Here is a 16,090-nt window from a genome sequence, read left to right as displayed (position 1 = left end):
AAAAAAAAAAAAAAAAAATATATATATATATATATACATATATATAATATATATATGCAAAGTGCTTAGAAGAGCTCCTGGCAGTGGTCAGTGCAGGATAAATACCGTCCATCACTGTATTACTCTGATGCTGGGTCTGAGGCTGCATTTCAATATTATTCCGCAGCACTTACCGTTTTTTCCGTCACCTGATCTGAAGAGAAATTGTTGATAAGTAAAGCAGCATTTGAGAACATTCCCGGGCTAATTTACTAGTCTAGACTAAAGAACAACACAATTTAGCCAAGCCTGTTACAACTTTCATACTTCCTGTTATCAAGAAATTTAACATTTACGTGATAGTGTTTTAAACTATGGGTCTAAATTGCCATTTAAAGACAAAAAAGCAAACGTATCACGTTTACCCTCCACCTCACAGCCTCATAATGTTGGAGGAGTTGAAACTAAGGAATCTGCGTCCGTTCTGCCGCACACAGAGAAGGAAGCAGGCTGCTCCTTAAGTTTATGAAATGAGCCCTCCCCGCACAGGGCGGAATAGCTGGATCAATGAGTCACAAAGACAGGTGGGGGGAAGCAAACTGGGCTGTGTGGTCACGGTCCCAGAGCGCACAGCCGGAGGAAGGACCCCGTGAAGCGGCTGGGGGTTCCCCTCGTCCCTGCCTCATCCTGGACTCCCCTTCTCCCCTCACCTTGTGACCGTGAGACCCTGATGGGAAACAGGTGGAAAGCTCTGTGCAGGGAAGGCCTCCCTCACCGGAACGCCCTGACAACTAACCAGAAACTTCCCAGAACCCCAGCACATAGTAGGGTATACAGAGAGCCACCAGGAGAATGTGGCCATCCCGTTCCCCACTGGGAGAGGATCTGTCCCTTTTCTTTGGCAGTGGGGAAGGAGAGGCCTGGCTGCCTCCCCTGCTCACATGCCGCATTTTACAAACTCCACAGCGGGCTCTCACTCCAAGTGGGATTCCTGCACTTGTGATTTGCCTTCCATGCTGTTACATAAATACCTGAAGAATTGGGCGGTGCCTCTGGCACAAAAGGGTAGGGCGCCGGTCCCATATGCCAGAGGTGGCGGGTTCAAACCCAGCCCCGGACAAAATCTGCAAAAAAAAAAAAAGTACCTGAAAAGTTGTATAGGGAGGGGAAGAGGAGTAATAAGTGAGCTGAGTCCTTGCACAGGCCTCCGGGAGGGTGCCACTCTTCCCCTAGGACAACTGCATCTAGAGGGACAGTCTCCAAACCTCAGTTAAAAGCTGCTTGTTTAGAGTGCCCCACAATGTGATTGCATTCATTGACACACAACCACACCATCGCATACCTCTACAGTATATAATTATTTTTAAATTACAGAAATACATTAATTTTTGTTAACAATTTAAAGGCAATGAAGATGACAGGTCAGTATTTTAAAATAATACTAGCTCACGCCTATTCAGTGTCTGCTATAAGCCGAGCATTGTTGTAAGTGTTCTTTGCATAGTAACTCATTTACTGCCGTGCTAAGAGCAAAAATGGTCACGCGACATTAGCTGAGTCTCAGGCACCATCCGTCATTAACAGTGGGGAGCGGAATTCCATAGTTCCGGTCTCCTGGAGCATTCTGGGTTCCCTTGGCTAGATGGGATGGTGTCAGTCGGATAGGACAAGACACACAGTCCTTCCTGGACCGTGAAGGCAGCCCCGACATGCTCTCACTTGGGCACGTTTTCTATCAGCAGCTTCTCTGCAGGATCTTTCTAAACGTGTGGCCACTGTGTGAGGGATAATTTAGTTAAGAACTTAGCACTGTGATCCATAAGACCATAGAGTTGGGGGCAGTGCACCTGCCACGGGCTGCAGCATGCCAAAGGGAAGGGGCTGGGACAGCAGTGAGACCACAGCCCCCTCCGCTCACACCCAGGGACCTCGGACCTCTTTTCCTTACACTGGTGCAAATTTGTCAAACCCTACTCCTGGGTTCTCCGTGTGTTTCCTGCCTTACACCTCAGTATTTCTGTGGGGCCCCCGGAAACACTGGGGGTTTATGTCTAGAACCCCCCCACCTCCTGTTAACACCCCATAAGAGGGGGGACCTGCTGCCTCCCCCACGGCTCACCTGGCCTTCTCACTTGTGGGCTTTCTGGAGGGAAGGGGTGTGACAGGGACGTGATGAGGCTCCCTACTCCGGACAGCCAAACCTAAGTGGGTGGCTTTTGACACCCCTGGTTGGCCCTGCTGTAATTATATCTGAAGCTGAACGAACATCCACTGCTAACATCTGAAATCACTTCAGCTCCTTGTTTGGTAGGTAAATTTGTGTTTGGAGCAATCTTCTATGTGCTGAAAGACCCAAGGTGGCTTTCCCAGTAGAATTCATTAAGTTCTGGAAAACCAGATGCTTGTGAAAATGGGAAGAAGAAAAGAAAAAGCAGTTTCTAAAACTTCTGAGAGACGAGGATGGGCCTACTTTACAGAGCACTTAAAGAAAAAGTGTGAATCTTAGGACTCCCAATTTGTGACCTTCTGGAATCTTCCTTGATCAGGCTGCAAGTGGTTCCCTGAAAAGAGGCAGGTAGATGTAGACGCAGGAGCTGTGAACTGTGTATGAGACTGACTTTTCTTTTTTTGGTAGATGAAACAATTCAGTGCCACTGAAAACTGTATCAAAGTTATTTTTGTGAGTCATAGTAATTTCTGCCAAACTGAATTATATGGTGAGTCAGGAAAAGGCTTGATACTGTTTTTCATAAAGTGAAGTACATGTTTAACTTTCGTGTATTGGGAGCAAAAACAAGGGTAAACACTTTGGGAATATCACATTAGTAATTTTCATTATCTCAGTTTGTTATTTCAAGATCGCATCACTGTAAGTTTGCAGGGTCTGATTCTCAGGTGAGGAATTTTGCACCTCAGGCCAGGGCCACCGACAGAAGTTTTAGCAGTCAGTGGATGTCTTGGAACTTGTGTGCAATTCCAAGTAAGCAACAAGCATTAAAATGATACAAGCAGTCTGGAAGTGCCACAGAGTAACAGAAGCCGGGGACTCGATACGCAGGGTTGTGTGATGTTCGGAAGTCGGGACAACACCTTCACTGGGAGGGTGAAGAGCTGGGTTCAAATCCTACCTCTGCCTCTGACACACCAGCAGAATCACTTAAACTTTCTGTGCCTCAGTTTCCCTGAAATTGGTAAACATGGGGTGTTGCCCATTGTATGGTGATATTAGGGGGATTAAACACAGTAGGCGCTCAATAGATGCCCTTTAAACCGAGGCTTCCCACAGGGAAAGCAAGTTGCACAGTGGAGTGAAGTGAGCTCCCCAGTGGGCAGGGAGGAAAGGACAGGGCTCACGAGTGCAGCTGATCACCTGGTCACTGTCCCCTGACTGCTCACTATCTCCCCTTGATGCTCACTGTCCCTCTCTGCTCACTGTCCCCCTCTGCTCACTGTCCCCCCCCACTCACTATCCCTCTCTGCTCACTATCCCTCTCTGCTCACTATCCCTCTCTGTTCACTGTCCCCCCCACTCACTGTCCCTCTCTGCTCACTGTCCCCCTCTGCTCACTGTCCCCCCCCACTCACTGTCCCTCTCTGCTCACTGTCCCCAGCTCCCTGTCTTTGTTTCTCTGATGTCCTGCACACAGTGTTACACAGTTTATTAATCCTTGTCTCAGATCGTACAGCACAGTTCACTTTCGTTGGCACACAGGCTGACGCATTAGCGCATGCATGCTTATGTATAATCACCGCCACAGAGAGAGTGGGGAGAAGGGAAGAGGGAGGGGGATTGGGGGGTCACGGTGCATGGCACACCTCCAGGGGATGTAACACAATTATAAAAGGGAATTTACCTAACAAATGCAATCAGTGTAACCTCATTCTTTGTACCCTCAATGAATCCCAAACAATAATAAAAAAAAAATCCCTGCCACAGTCAAGATCCAGAGCAGTTTTATCACTACAAATAACTTCCTCCTGCTTCCTTTCCTGATCACACCCCTCCCCCTCCATGGTAATCTGTCACGGTTTTCCTCTCCCCTGATACCATGCACTTTATTTTGCTTTTTTCTTGAAACAGAGTCTCACTCTGTTGCCCAGGCTAGAGTGCCCAGGCATCACCATAGCTCACAGCAACCTCAATCAACCTCCTGGGTTCAAGTGATTCTCCTGCCTCAGCCTCCCAGTAGCTCGGACTACAGGAGCCCGCCACGACACCCAGCTAGTTTTTTTCTATTGTTAGTAAAGATGGGGTCTCACTCTTGTTCAAGCTGGTCTCAAGCTTCTGAGATCAAGGGATCCACCTAAGTCAGCCTCCCAAGTAGCTGGGACTACAGGCACCCACCACAACGCCCGGCTATTTTTGTTGTTGTTGTTGCAGTTTGGCTGGGGCTGGGTTTGAACCCACCACCCTCGGTATATAGGCCAACACCCTACCAGCTGAGCCGCAGGCACTGCCCCTGCACTGTAATTCCTAACACTCATCATACCTATAATCCTGATCCCATTTCAAACACCGTACAGTCCTCTCTGTCCCCGTGTTGTTCTTGGAGACGTGGCTTGTCTCTGGGGAGCCTTCCCAGTGCTTCCTTTTGCAAAGCCGTCCTCAGGGTCAGGGTCAGTGTTAGTTCCCCAAGGCAGTAAATTGTGGCTCCTCCCTCTGCCTTGCCAGCCTGAGGTGGGGGCTTCTCGGAGGAGGTGCCATGTAAGCTGGAGTACTTCCTTCTAAAGTGACAAACAGGGGGAAGGCCGGGGGTCTGTGAGGAGCTGCCGGTCCTGCAGTTTGGTGTGCTGGGGTGTCAGGAAGGGCTAGAACGTGGGGACAGTGTCAGAGACTAGGCAGGGTCTCACAGACAGGAGCCAGCCCACAGGGCATGCTGTCAGCCCAGAAAAAGAAATAAGACCAAATTCTGTGTTTTAGGGGGAAAAAATTCTCTGTGGTTGCAGCTGAGGTTGCAGAGTGGAGACACGGATGACGGTGCAAAGTGTCCATTAAGGCCAGCTTTCCCCCTGGGACGGACAGACTTGGGGTGGGGGCTCACTGGAGCTTAGGGGTTGATGGCTGACAGCATGGGCCCTGGTCCAGTTGCATCACCTAGTAGATGGTGACCTGGAGCCATCACACTCTGTCCCTCATTCTCTTCATCTATAAAAGGGGGATAATAACACACCTCATGGGGTGGTTATTCATCGGACTGGAGGAAGGGGGTTAAACAAGTTCACAGGACATGGCCGGCTAGACGAGGTCTGTTATAGGCTGGGAAGGGTTTCTAGACCTGTAAGTGGAGCTCTCTCTGGCTTTGGGTCCCCCGCACGTTACCAGCTGAGCTGACCTCTAAAGCGTTTGGGGAGGCCCACATGGTGGTTGTATTTCCCCAAATAGTGTATTGCATGTTTTATATTCCCGGCATGGGGAGATAGGGAAGACTGTTCACAGTCTTGTTGGACGGATTTCAAAACACCCATGCACAGAACGTGGAGAGGGATGTCCAGCTCGTGCAGGTGCGGCTCCGTCTAACCCCTTTTCTGCACCCCTCACCTGTTCTGCCGCCACTCAGCTGCCTGGTGTGAAGTGGGACTAGAACCCACGTCCCTCAGTGCTGAAGTCACTGTTCCCAATGCTTCACTTTCCTCCAAAAGAGAAATCTCATTATTTATACCTGTTTATGATGCTTTGACCTGTTCACATGTTTCTTACTACCTGAACGGGATGGAATGTTTGTGGGGTGGCATTTCCCCCCTCCCTGGCACCCTCTCACTCTGACGTCTCCCCTGTTCTCACAGCATACTCGAGTAATCTTTCAGAAACAAATCAATTTGGTCACTCCCACCTCAACCCATGGCTTTTTGCTACTCTTGGGCTAAAGCCACAATCCTTCACGTGTCCTGTTAAGACCGAGTGGTCCACCTGTTACCTCCCTCTCCAGCCTCCCGCTCCCACTCAACCATATGGCCATAGATTAGTCTTATGTGTCACCCTACCAGGGCCTTTGCACCTGCTGTTGGTATTGCTTGGCATTCGGCCCCCTCCCCTCCTCATCTCCCGAACCTCCACGCACCCTCAGCCTGGTCATCACACCCCTGGGAAGCCTCCTCCAATGTGTGCCCCCGTAAGCTGGCCGTGCAGCTCTGAGAATCTCTCCCTGTCCTGTCCTGGACCAGGCCTGTGAGGTTTTATTTGCATGATTATTTGATCAGTGCCCATCTTCCCCACCTCCGGGCATCTCTTTCAGCGTCCCTTTTATCGCTGCTGCCCAATGCGGTGCTTGCTGCATAGAATGTGCTTTGTGAGTATCTGTTGCCTACAAAAAAGACTATTTCATCTCCCAGCACCTTGCACAGAACGGATGAAAACAGTTTTAAAGAGCACAAACAGAATAACAGCAAATGTCACCATAACTATACCGTGTCTTTCAGCATCATTCTAAGAAAAGCCAAGAAAACTTTATTTAATGGGTTAGGCTAATAAAATAAAGCCTTCAGTATCTATTGCCATGGACTAGATGACCCTAGCAGTCAGAAGCAGATGCACCTTATCTGTTTGTCCATCAGCTTACTGAAAATAAAGATCCCAAATAGTTAATCTTAGTATTTCGTATTTATCCCTCTAATATATCATACATTTTTTCCAAATATAATGCTTTATCCACCACGACCCCAGCTTTATGGAGGTATAATTGACAATTGTATGTATTAAAGTATACACCATGATGTGATAATTTGGTCATTTTACAAGGTACACATAAAAGTTACCAGTTTTTGTGTACATGGGATGAAAATTCTTAAAATCTATTCTGTTAAGTAACTTTCAGTGTACAATACGGTATTGTTAACAAGTCACCAGACTGTCCAGTGGAGCCCCAGGGCTTTCTGTAGCTTGGCATGTGCACCCTCCGGCCTGCGCCTCCCACTGTCTGCACCGCGGTCCCTGGCAACCCTGTTCTGCTCCCAGCTTCTGTGCGTGTAACTTTTTGAAATTCCACATAAATGAGATCGTGCAGTATCTGTGCCTGGTTTATCTCACCTCGAATGATGTCCCCAGGTTCATCTATGTTGTCATTTGGCCAAGGAATGGCCACTTTCCTTCTTGGAGATGGATAATATCTTACTGTGTGTACGTGTAGTATACGCACCTTCCCGTTCACCTCTATAGGCCGGTGAGACTGCCAACACAGCTCTCGTGAACACTGCTGAATAAGGGGCTGCAGGTGCCTGGTCAAGAAACTGAGTTCACTTCTTGTGGATATGTGCCCCGCAGCGGGACTGCTGAATCATACGGTAGTTGCAATTTTAATTTTTGGAGGAACCTTCTATTTTCCATAATGCCTACACTAATTCATACTTCCACCGAGAGTCCTCAAACGTTCCTTTTTCTCCACCTGTTTACCGATAGTTCTCCCTTTTCTTTTCATAGTAGCCATTCTAACAGGGATACTGTTTCATCGTGGTTTTGATTTGCGTTTTCCTCATGACTAGCAATGCTGATAACGTCTTCACATCCCTGTGGGCCATGCAAAGGTCTTCTCTCGAGAAATGTCTGTTCACATCCATCGTCCATTTCTTAATCAAAACAGAAAAAGATTAAGAAAACATTAGTGGGCTTTAATACATTGCAATAGAAATGAACCAAAATAAATATTTTAAAAATAAAGACATCCTCAGTAGGCTGTGGAAGAGCTTCAAAGGACTAGTTTGCAAGTATGTATAATTAGATTCTTTCAAGGAGTGAGGGGTACAAAACATTTGGGGGGAAATAATGGCTGAAAACTTTCTGAATTATGAGATAACTATAAACCCCCAGATGAAGAATGACAGACTCCAAGCACATGACACAGAAAGAAAATGACACTCTGGCACGTCTTGCTTGTTGCGACCGCATAAATGATCACGCGAGACACGGATTGGCAATACACACTGCAAGAGGTGAAGCTGCACACCCATGGGTGCAGCTTAGCCCCGAGCACTTCTCCCAGAGTCCTTTTGTTGAGAAGATACATAATAGGCGGAAAGATTACTCAGCAAAGACATGAAGGGGTCGTGTGCTCAGGGAAATGATCTCATAGGTGCCTGCAGAGTATGTACTCAGGGAAATGATCTTCAAGGGTGGTAAGGAAATGATCTTCAAAATACTAAATGCAATTTTTCTCCACTAATCCTTTAAGAAACTGTCATAAAATGCTTAATGTTTAACAATGGCCTTACTACTACTGAACTTTGCTCCTCCAGGATTACTGAGTTACTTGGTGGCTTGCCTTCCGGGTCACAAGAGATTTCCAAGGCCTGCCAGGAGAATGTCTTGTTCTCAGTAATTCCTCAGATGAGTTATGATATTGGTGGCTGTTGTAGTGTGTGTGATGTTGAATCTTCTATACACGCTCAATCGCTCAAAGCCACAATGAATGCGATCTGATTCTCCTGTACAGTCTCTGGACCTTTTCCTTGCCTGTTTGGAATGTCTGGTACAATGTGAATGCCAGAGGCAAGGGCACGTATTCTGCACTGTGGCTGAATTTACAGGAAAGCATTCCGTATTTCTCCATGAAGTATGATGCCAGCTAGTTGTAGGTTTTCTAGAGATGCCCTTTACCTGATTGGGGAGGTCCCTCTTATTCTCAGCTCACCAAAGCTGTCCATGCTGAGTGTCTTCTCATAAGTCTCCTGGACACTTATGTGTCTCCTTTGGAGAAATAGTTCTTCAAGTCCTTGGGCCATTTTTAATCTTTTGTTGTTGTTGTTTGTTTGGCAATGCAGATGTAGGAATTCCTTGTACACCACAATCCCTTCATAGACACATGGTTGCAGATTTTTCTTATTCCATAGGCTGCTCTTTTGCTTTGTTGGTTGTTTCCTTTGCTGTTCAGAGGATTTTTGGTTAAATATTGTCCCACTTGTTTATTTTTGATTTTTTTTTCACTATGCTTTTGGTGTCCCGTTTAAAAAATTTCATTGTCCAGCTCAGTGTCAAGGACTTTTTTCCCTATGTCTCTCTCAGAAGTTTTATGATTTCAAGTCTTATGTTTGAGTCTTTAATCCATTTTGAGTTAATTTCTGTCTGTGATGTAGGGTAAGGGTCCAACTCCGTCATTTCACGCGTGGATAGCCACTTTTCCCAGTGCTGTTTATTGAAGAGACTCTGCTTTCCACGTGTGACCCTGGCAGCCCCGTCAATGGCACGTTCAGCTGTCTGGGTTTGTTGCTGGGCTCTCTGTCCTGCAGTCACACCTGGGAACCCTGGCAGCCCCGTCAATGGCACGTTCAGCTGTCTGGGTTTGTTGCTGGACTCTCTGTCCTGCAGTCACACCTGGACCCAGCTCCTTTTCTCCTGCAGCTCAGATCTCGGGTGTGGGCAGTTCAAACGGGTTCTTCCAAGTGCCCACCTTGGAAGGTGGCCTGGAAACCCTCTGGCGGGTCCTGAGTCCCTACCAGGTAAGGGAACATTGCTGTGCAGTTGGGAGAGACAGAAAGATGCTATGTGACATTGGCTGGAGAACCGAGGTGGGAATAGGGGACTGTCGTTAGCTGCCTTTGGGAGGCCTGGATTTGGCTGTGTGTGCTCTAAAAATCCAGGATTCGGAGCAAGGCAGCCTGGACAGCGGTCTGAGAGTGCAGGCCGAGAAGGGCAGAGGGGCGGGAACTTCCCCTTAGAGAACCCGGGAGAGGGGCTTTCCCCAGGACTCCAGCTAGGCCCACTCTGGAGCTGAGATAAAGGGAGAGGAGGACGGGGTGTCTGAGCTGGACTGTGAGCCGGACTGTTTGTACAGATTTCCCGACAAACGCTCCACGTCAAGCTAAAGTGGATCTTACCCACCCAGTAGTAACTGAGGCGGGATAATTCGGGCTCCCCTAGGTGGGGACCTGGAGGTCACCTCAGCCTTTAGGTGTTGGTGACAATAGTGACTGAGCTGGGGGCCCCTTCCCGGTGTTTTTGCCACGTTGTGACCCACCATTTGCAGACCGCGGGGCAGAGGCCACAGCGTTCTCACCCCTCCCTGTCGCCCTCTCCCACCAGGAATCCGAGGGCGTTTCCTGCCACTACTGGTCACTGTTCGACGGTCACGCGGGGTCCGGGGCGGCCGTGGTGGCATCGCGCCTGCTGCAGCACCACGTCACGGAGCAGCTGCAGGACATCGTGGACATCCTGAGGAACTCGGCCGTGCTGCCACCCACCTGCCTGGGCGAGGAGCCGGAGCACACGCCGGCCGGCAGCCGCGCCCTGACCCGGGCGGCGTCCCTGCGTGGCGGCGTCGGGGCCCCTGGCTCGCCCGGCACCCCGGCCACGCGCTTCTTCACCGAGAAGAAGATCCCGCACGAGTGGCTGGTGGTCGGGGCTCTGGAGAGCGCCTTCAGGGAGATGGTAGGTGTCACTGCGTCCGGGTGGCTGCCACCTGCGCCTCCTTCTCTAACGGGGCTCTGTGCTCAGCAGGGCCTGGCGGCGAGACAGAGGTCTTAGCTCTGAGCGCCAGTAGAAATGTAAAAGATTAAAGAAGGGACAGTACCTGAGGTCACGGGCTTATTAAATAGGGGCCCCACGTCCCTTTCTCCACACTGTCCATGCCAGCCGAGCCACTGCCCTTGACTGGAGTGTGGCCGCTGTTGGCTGCGCACAGAGTACAGTGGGGTGTGGGGTCCGCGGAATTGAGGGACCTGCTCAGAAGTGCCTTCCTGCCCAGACCTCCTCTGGGCAGGGCTGTCACGTCGGTGGGTAACAGTCCAGGTCCCACTGTTGGCAAAGGACCAGCAGTCGCTGCAGGGGACCAGGCCTGGGGGCAGATCCGAGAATCGTTTGTTTGGCCTGGGCACGTGGCTTCGCTTTAGAGTGAGCGGGTCCCCTGTCGGCCCACTGAGCGGGAGGAGAAAGCTGCAGCCTGAGCAGCCGGCTCTGTGCCGGGCTTCCCTCTCTGGGGCATCTCACCCTGTGCTTCTCTGTACCCCCGTTCCTCCCTATATCCCCCGATGCCCCGCCCTGGGCCAGCAGCCGTCAACCAGCTGTGCTGTTTCACCTCCTTCCCTCTGTGGGCTCATTTCCTAAGGCAATTATTTTGGTTCCAAAGATTTCCTTTGGGGGGGCGGGCAACCTGCATATGGGTGAAGAGTGAGAGATCCTTGAGGTGTGTATATGAACTGAGTTAGGGCTTTGAGCTGGCAGGTTGGAATCCAGCCCAGGCCTGCCAAACAGTAATGACAACTACAACCAAAAAATAGTCGGGTTTGTGGCAGGCGCCTATAGTCCCAGCTACTTGGGAGGCTGAGACAAGAAAATCACTTAAGCCCAAGAGTTTGAGGTTACTGGTGAGCTGTGACACCCCTGCACCCTACCAAGAGCAACAGTGAGATTCTGTCTCAAAAAAAGAAAAAAAGAACTGAGTTCGGTGAGTGCATGGTAATGTCCTTAAAACAGGGAGATCAAAAAGCAGTGACAAGTTGTTAAATGCAGCCAGAGCAGCTGAAGGCATCTCACCAAAGCTGGGTGTCCACATGGCACACTGCAGGATCTCACTATGTCAGGCCACGTACAGGGAAGATTTGCCTGCCAGGCAAAGACATTCCTGGAGTCACAGCTCAGATTGCACCCTCTCTGTCCTTCATGGACCCCTGCTCTTCTCTCCTTGGTACTTAGATAATATTTACCCTTTGACCAGCAGGTGGTTTCAAACACACCCCTGCCAGGTGCTATGGCAGGACTGGGGGGCAGCTGCTTGGAAGGCTGAGGCAGGAGGATCGCTTCAGCCTACAAGTTCTGTGCTATGGTACACTATGCCAGCTGGGTGTCCACAGTAAGTTCAGCATCACTGCAGTGACCTCCTGGGATTGAGGGACAACCAGGCTACCTAAGAAGTGAACTGGCCCAGGTCTGAAACAGAGCAGGTTGGAACAGAGTGGGTTGTGTGGTGAATAGCCACTGCACCCCAGTAGGGGGTTGTGCAGTGAATAGCCACTGCACTCCAGCCTAGGGGACAGGGGGAGCCTCTTCTCTTAAAAATATTTAAAAAATAAAATAACTGCACTTCCATCTCATGAATTTCTAATGGCCTTCAGCTCTGCAATCCCAATAAAAACACCAGCATGCTGGAAAAGATTTAGGGGAAAAAAAATCAAGGTCGGAAAATTGGTTCCTATACACCAGGCGTCCTCAAACTACAGCCCGCGGGCCACATGTGGCCAGCTGAGGATATTTATCCAGCCGGACGGGCGTTTTTGCCGCTGCTGCCTGTCCTGCTTAGGAGCTGACCCGTCCCAGGGCCCGCAGTCCGGCCCTCCAACAGTCTGAGGGACAGTGAACTGGCGCTCTGTTTAAAAAGTTTGAGGACCCCTGCTGCACGCTTAGCCCTTATAGAACCTCTGATGTGAATAAATGTTTCTAGATGATAGTGCTAATTAGAACACTAATTTTTTAAGTTATTTAGGGAAAAATGTGACAAAAGGTTCTCCCTATAATGGGAGAGGAAAGTTTATATGGTAGAAGTGGAAAATAAAGGAAACTGTAGTATCATGTCCTTGTTAGGACCAGTCTGCAGCCCAGGACGCCTTTTACCGGGAACTGCTGCATTCCCCATTCTCTCCACTAGAGGCCAATGTCACACAGACTCAGGTCTCTGCAAGGGTCTCAGGCGGTTCCTGCCTGCTAATGGCTGAGGGTTTGCTGGTATTACAACAGTGCTTGGAAAGAGGTAAGGTCAGAAAGATACTTAGTAAAGAGGCTTGTTCTTGTCTTTTAATTGTTTCCAACTTACTATCCAGTTTATTACTTGAAATTTTTCTTGGCAACTTAGAAAAAAATTGTTTGCTCCACTTTCATGTAATTTGTTCCATAAATTTGTTGAGAACCAGCTGTATACCAGCATGAATGGGAAGAGCATGGAACAGATTAGACAAAGATGGGTATTAAGATGTCAGAGGCCCTGAGTGAGAGAGATGAGGGGGCGAGAGAGAGAAATAGGCTGAATTTGGGACGACTGGGAATTGAGACTGGGAGAGATCAGGGAGTGGGTGCCGTGTTCACACACTGTTGACCGGCAGTTTTACACAGAAACTCTCCACGTCACCGGGTAACTCGTGACGGCCAGCAGTGTGTTGAGTCAGAGACTACTGGAGGGAGGAGGCTGGAGTGGGGAAGAGCAGGGTGAAGTGGGGTCTGCAGAGGGAGGAAAGGGTTCGCTGGGGGTGATACTGGGGCGGGTGGGAGTAAAGCAGGGGAAACGGGGCAAGGAAACTGAAGGAGCCAGTCAGAGAGCCCAGGTGGCCAAAGGCAACAGCTGACGTCTGCTGTGGTCAGAAGGTAGATTCTGAGGTGAGGAATGGGGCGGGTTGGAGGTCCTGGGGCCCAGCTGTGGTGGGCCAGGTGTGCCAGATGACAGAACTTGAGCTTTGAGCCACCTCCCTTCTCGTTTTTTCCTCTCTAGCCCACCCGCACCACAGCTCCCTCTCCACACTCTTTCCCCAGATTGGCTCGAGGCCCTACCTGCCGCTGCCGACCTGGACTTTGGCCCGTGGCACACGGCACCTTGAGAAGCTCATCAGTTCTTTGGTCCTCATGACACTTGCCAGGGTGACCATACCTTACGCTGTAGTACTAGGAACTAAGCTGGTTGATGGCCGGGTCATTGCATATGTGGGTGTAGTGCCAGAGGGTGAGGCCGAGGAGGTTCTCACGGGATTCCGACAGACCGAAGCCCTTTATTTGGCTTGTGGTGGCCAGAGAGCAGGCTTGGGGACATCTGCCTTTATCCAGCTCCTGGGAGCCTATGAGGCGGCATAGGAAATCTTCCCCACAGAGGGATAGCCTCAGAGCCGTATAGTGGCCTCCAACCAAGCGCTGATGACGGTTACTTAAGATAACACACACCTGCACCTGCCCCTGCCGGCTTAATCGTGGTTACTCAGAACAATCTGGCCCCTGCTGGCCTTCAGTTGAGAAGGCCTAAGAGACTCTGCCCCACCTTCCACCCCTTTAGGGTTTCTCATCTCACAATCTACCCTTCCCCAAGGGTCCCTGTTAAAGGAGCGTGGAGCATTGTGTCATATGCCACCACAGCAATGCACGCTACAATAGCAAGTATAGCACCAGGGACACCAGACAAGACCGTGGCCCATTTATGTTCCTACCCAGCAGGCAGGAGACAGCCATGTGGCCACGGGGCATCATCTCCCGAAGGGGTGGTGTCTCACCACCAGGCTTTGGCCAGGGAGTCTGCTTCATCATTACCTCATGGGCCAGTGGAGCCTGCCCACTGATGTGACACCATCACCCGTTTCTCATGTCCCAACTCCCACAACTATTGCGGGGCCTGGGCCCACAACAGCCTGTGAATAACCACCCAGTGGTTTAGTGCCCCATGGCCTTCCACAGGGTCAACCCCTAACCCAGCCGTCTGGACAAGTCACTAGCAGGACAGCTCACTAGCACCCACTGGCCTGCTGCTCTGCACTCAGCCCCTCGCTGCTTTGCCCGGCCCCTGTGTCAGACCAAATAGTTTTTATTGGCGAGTGGAAGGCTATTGCTGTCACTGCTCAGGCTGACCACAATCCATCAGTGTACTATACAACCTCAAAAACCAGTGTGTACCCCTCCTCAAAGGGGAGCTTTCTACACCCCATCATCTGTACAAGTCACCAGATCCAATACTTCCTGCCCAGCCCGTGATGGGCTGAGGCTGAGGGCACCCGAGGTGTTTGCTCACCAGTGGCCCCAGGTCCATTCTCCTGCCTTATGCTCTCGGGCGCCCAGGTCATCAATGGTGCTGGATACCTCATTTATTGGTCGCTCTACATAAAGTGCCGGTAGTAACACCAAGGACCCACACAGGGCGGAGGGTGCACTCTGCGACGTGGCATCCCCCATACCAGCTGTAAAGCATTCGGGATCAGTCCTGGGATACTGAAGCTAAACATGGCATTCCGTGTGCCCAGTTCCGAGACAACCTGCTGCAGTTTCAAACAGGACTGCAGAGACTAAGAGGGCCTGGCAGGTCCCCAGCATGCAGACCACGGCCATGACTGAGTCCAACTGGAGTGGGCACCGTGCTGTACCGGTGGCAACTGTGAGCACTGCCGCAGGAAGGTGTGTCGTAACAGAGGCTGGTTTCTCCATCTCTGGGGCACCCAGGACAATGCCCTCCACCCGTAGATCACATAAAGCAACATCCCAGCAGGCAGGGACTCATTTTCTGCCTAAACTGTTCCCTCAGCTCCACAATTTCTTCTGGGAATGCAGATGAAAGGCAGGATGTCCTGTCACTTGTGGGGGTGCAGCTACCCCCCGCCTTGGCCCTTGGTTGTTGCATTTTTACCTTTTCTGTTACCACTGGCTGTGCCCGAAAGCAGGGCTCACCCTCCTCTTCCAAGGATCCTACCACCACCGCCATGGCGGAGTTCGACTGATCCCAGGGTTCACTCCGATGCCCTCCCCAGGAGCCATTTCACTTTCCCCAGTGCCTCATGTCAGGGGTCACGTTTCTGCTCTTCAAGGAGCCACCTCGTCTCCTTCACGACCCTACCCAGCTGTCACTCTGCTCCAGCTGGTCCTAGAGTCCCTGATGCCACCTGCCGCCCTCAGCCTCACCTCTGTCTCTGTTCACAGATCTGTAGGAAATATGTGGCCCCCAGCCTGTAAAAGTTCCCAGCTTGAGAACTTTTGACCCACAATGGCGTCCCATCCACATCAGGCCACTCCTGGGGGGCACCCAACTGAACAGTAGGCCAGCCCCAGAGTATCACGTACTTGTGGTAGGCCACCCCTCCCCCCTCCCCCCTCCAGGGGTACGAAACTCTCCGCACCAGTGTGGCATTCACCTGTGGGTTTCAGCTTGCTCAGCCTGTCCATGTTTCTGGGACGGCTTTGTTTGTTTTCTGTCCATAAAATCTTCCCCGAAGATTCTATGTTTCTTGATTGTTGTGTATCTCAAAACTTTCATAATGACCCACATATTAATATTATCCCCTTTCACTCTCAAAAGTGTCCCTATTTGGATGGCAAGTCTTCTGTTTAGCTTAATCACAAGGAGATGCTCTTGTGTTTTCTTTGCTTCTTCGGGAACTTCAGAAAAACATCTCTAGTTTCACAGAGACAGCGCCGATTTAAACTTATTAAATTGCTTGGGGTGAACCACTGAAC

At 50.4% G+C, this 16,090-nt stretch overlaps 1 protein-coding gene across 1 annotated transcript in view; it reads left to right on the top strand.

Annotated features, from left to right (window-relative positions):
• The window catches only part of PPM1H (protein phosphatase, Mg2+/Mn2+ dependent 1H), a 250,931-nt gene that overhangs the window by 111,277 nt on the left and 123,564 nt on the right, over positions 1–16,090 (top strand). The window contains exon 3 of the mRNA XM_023518406.1: positions 9,989–10,333. Coding sequence (XP_023374174.1) covers positions 9,989–10,333 — 345 coding nt within the window. The remainder of the gene's footprint in view (positions 1–9,988; positions 10,334–16,090) is intronic.

The sequence above is a fragment of the Otolemur garnettii genome, unplaced genomic scaffold (genome assembly GCF_000181295.1).
Source record: "Otolemur garnettii isolate 467f Iridium unplaced genomic scaffold, OtoGar3 scaffold00138, whole genome shotgun sequence".
NCBI classification, from domain to species: Eukaryota; Metazoa; Chordata; class Mammalia; order Primates; family Galagidae; genus Otolemur; species Otolemur garnettii.
The sequence above is the reverse complement of the archived record's forward strand: the minus strand, read 5'-3'. Positions and strand labels throughout refer to the sequence as shown.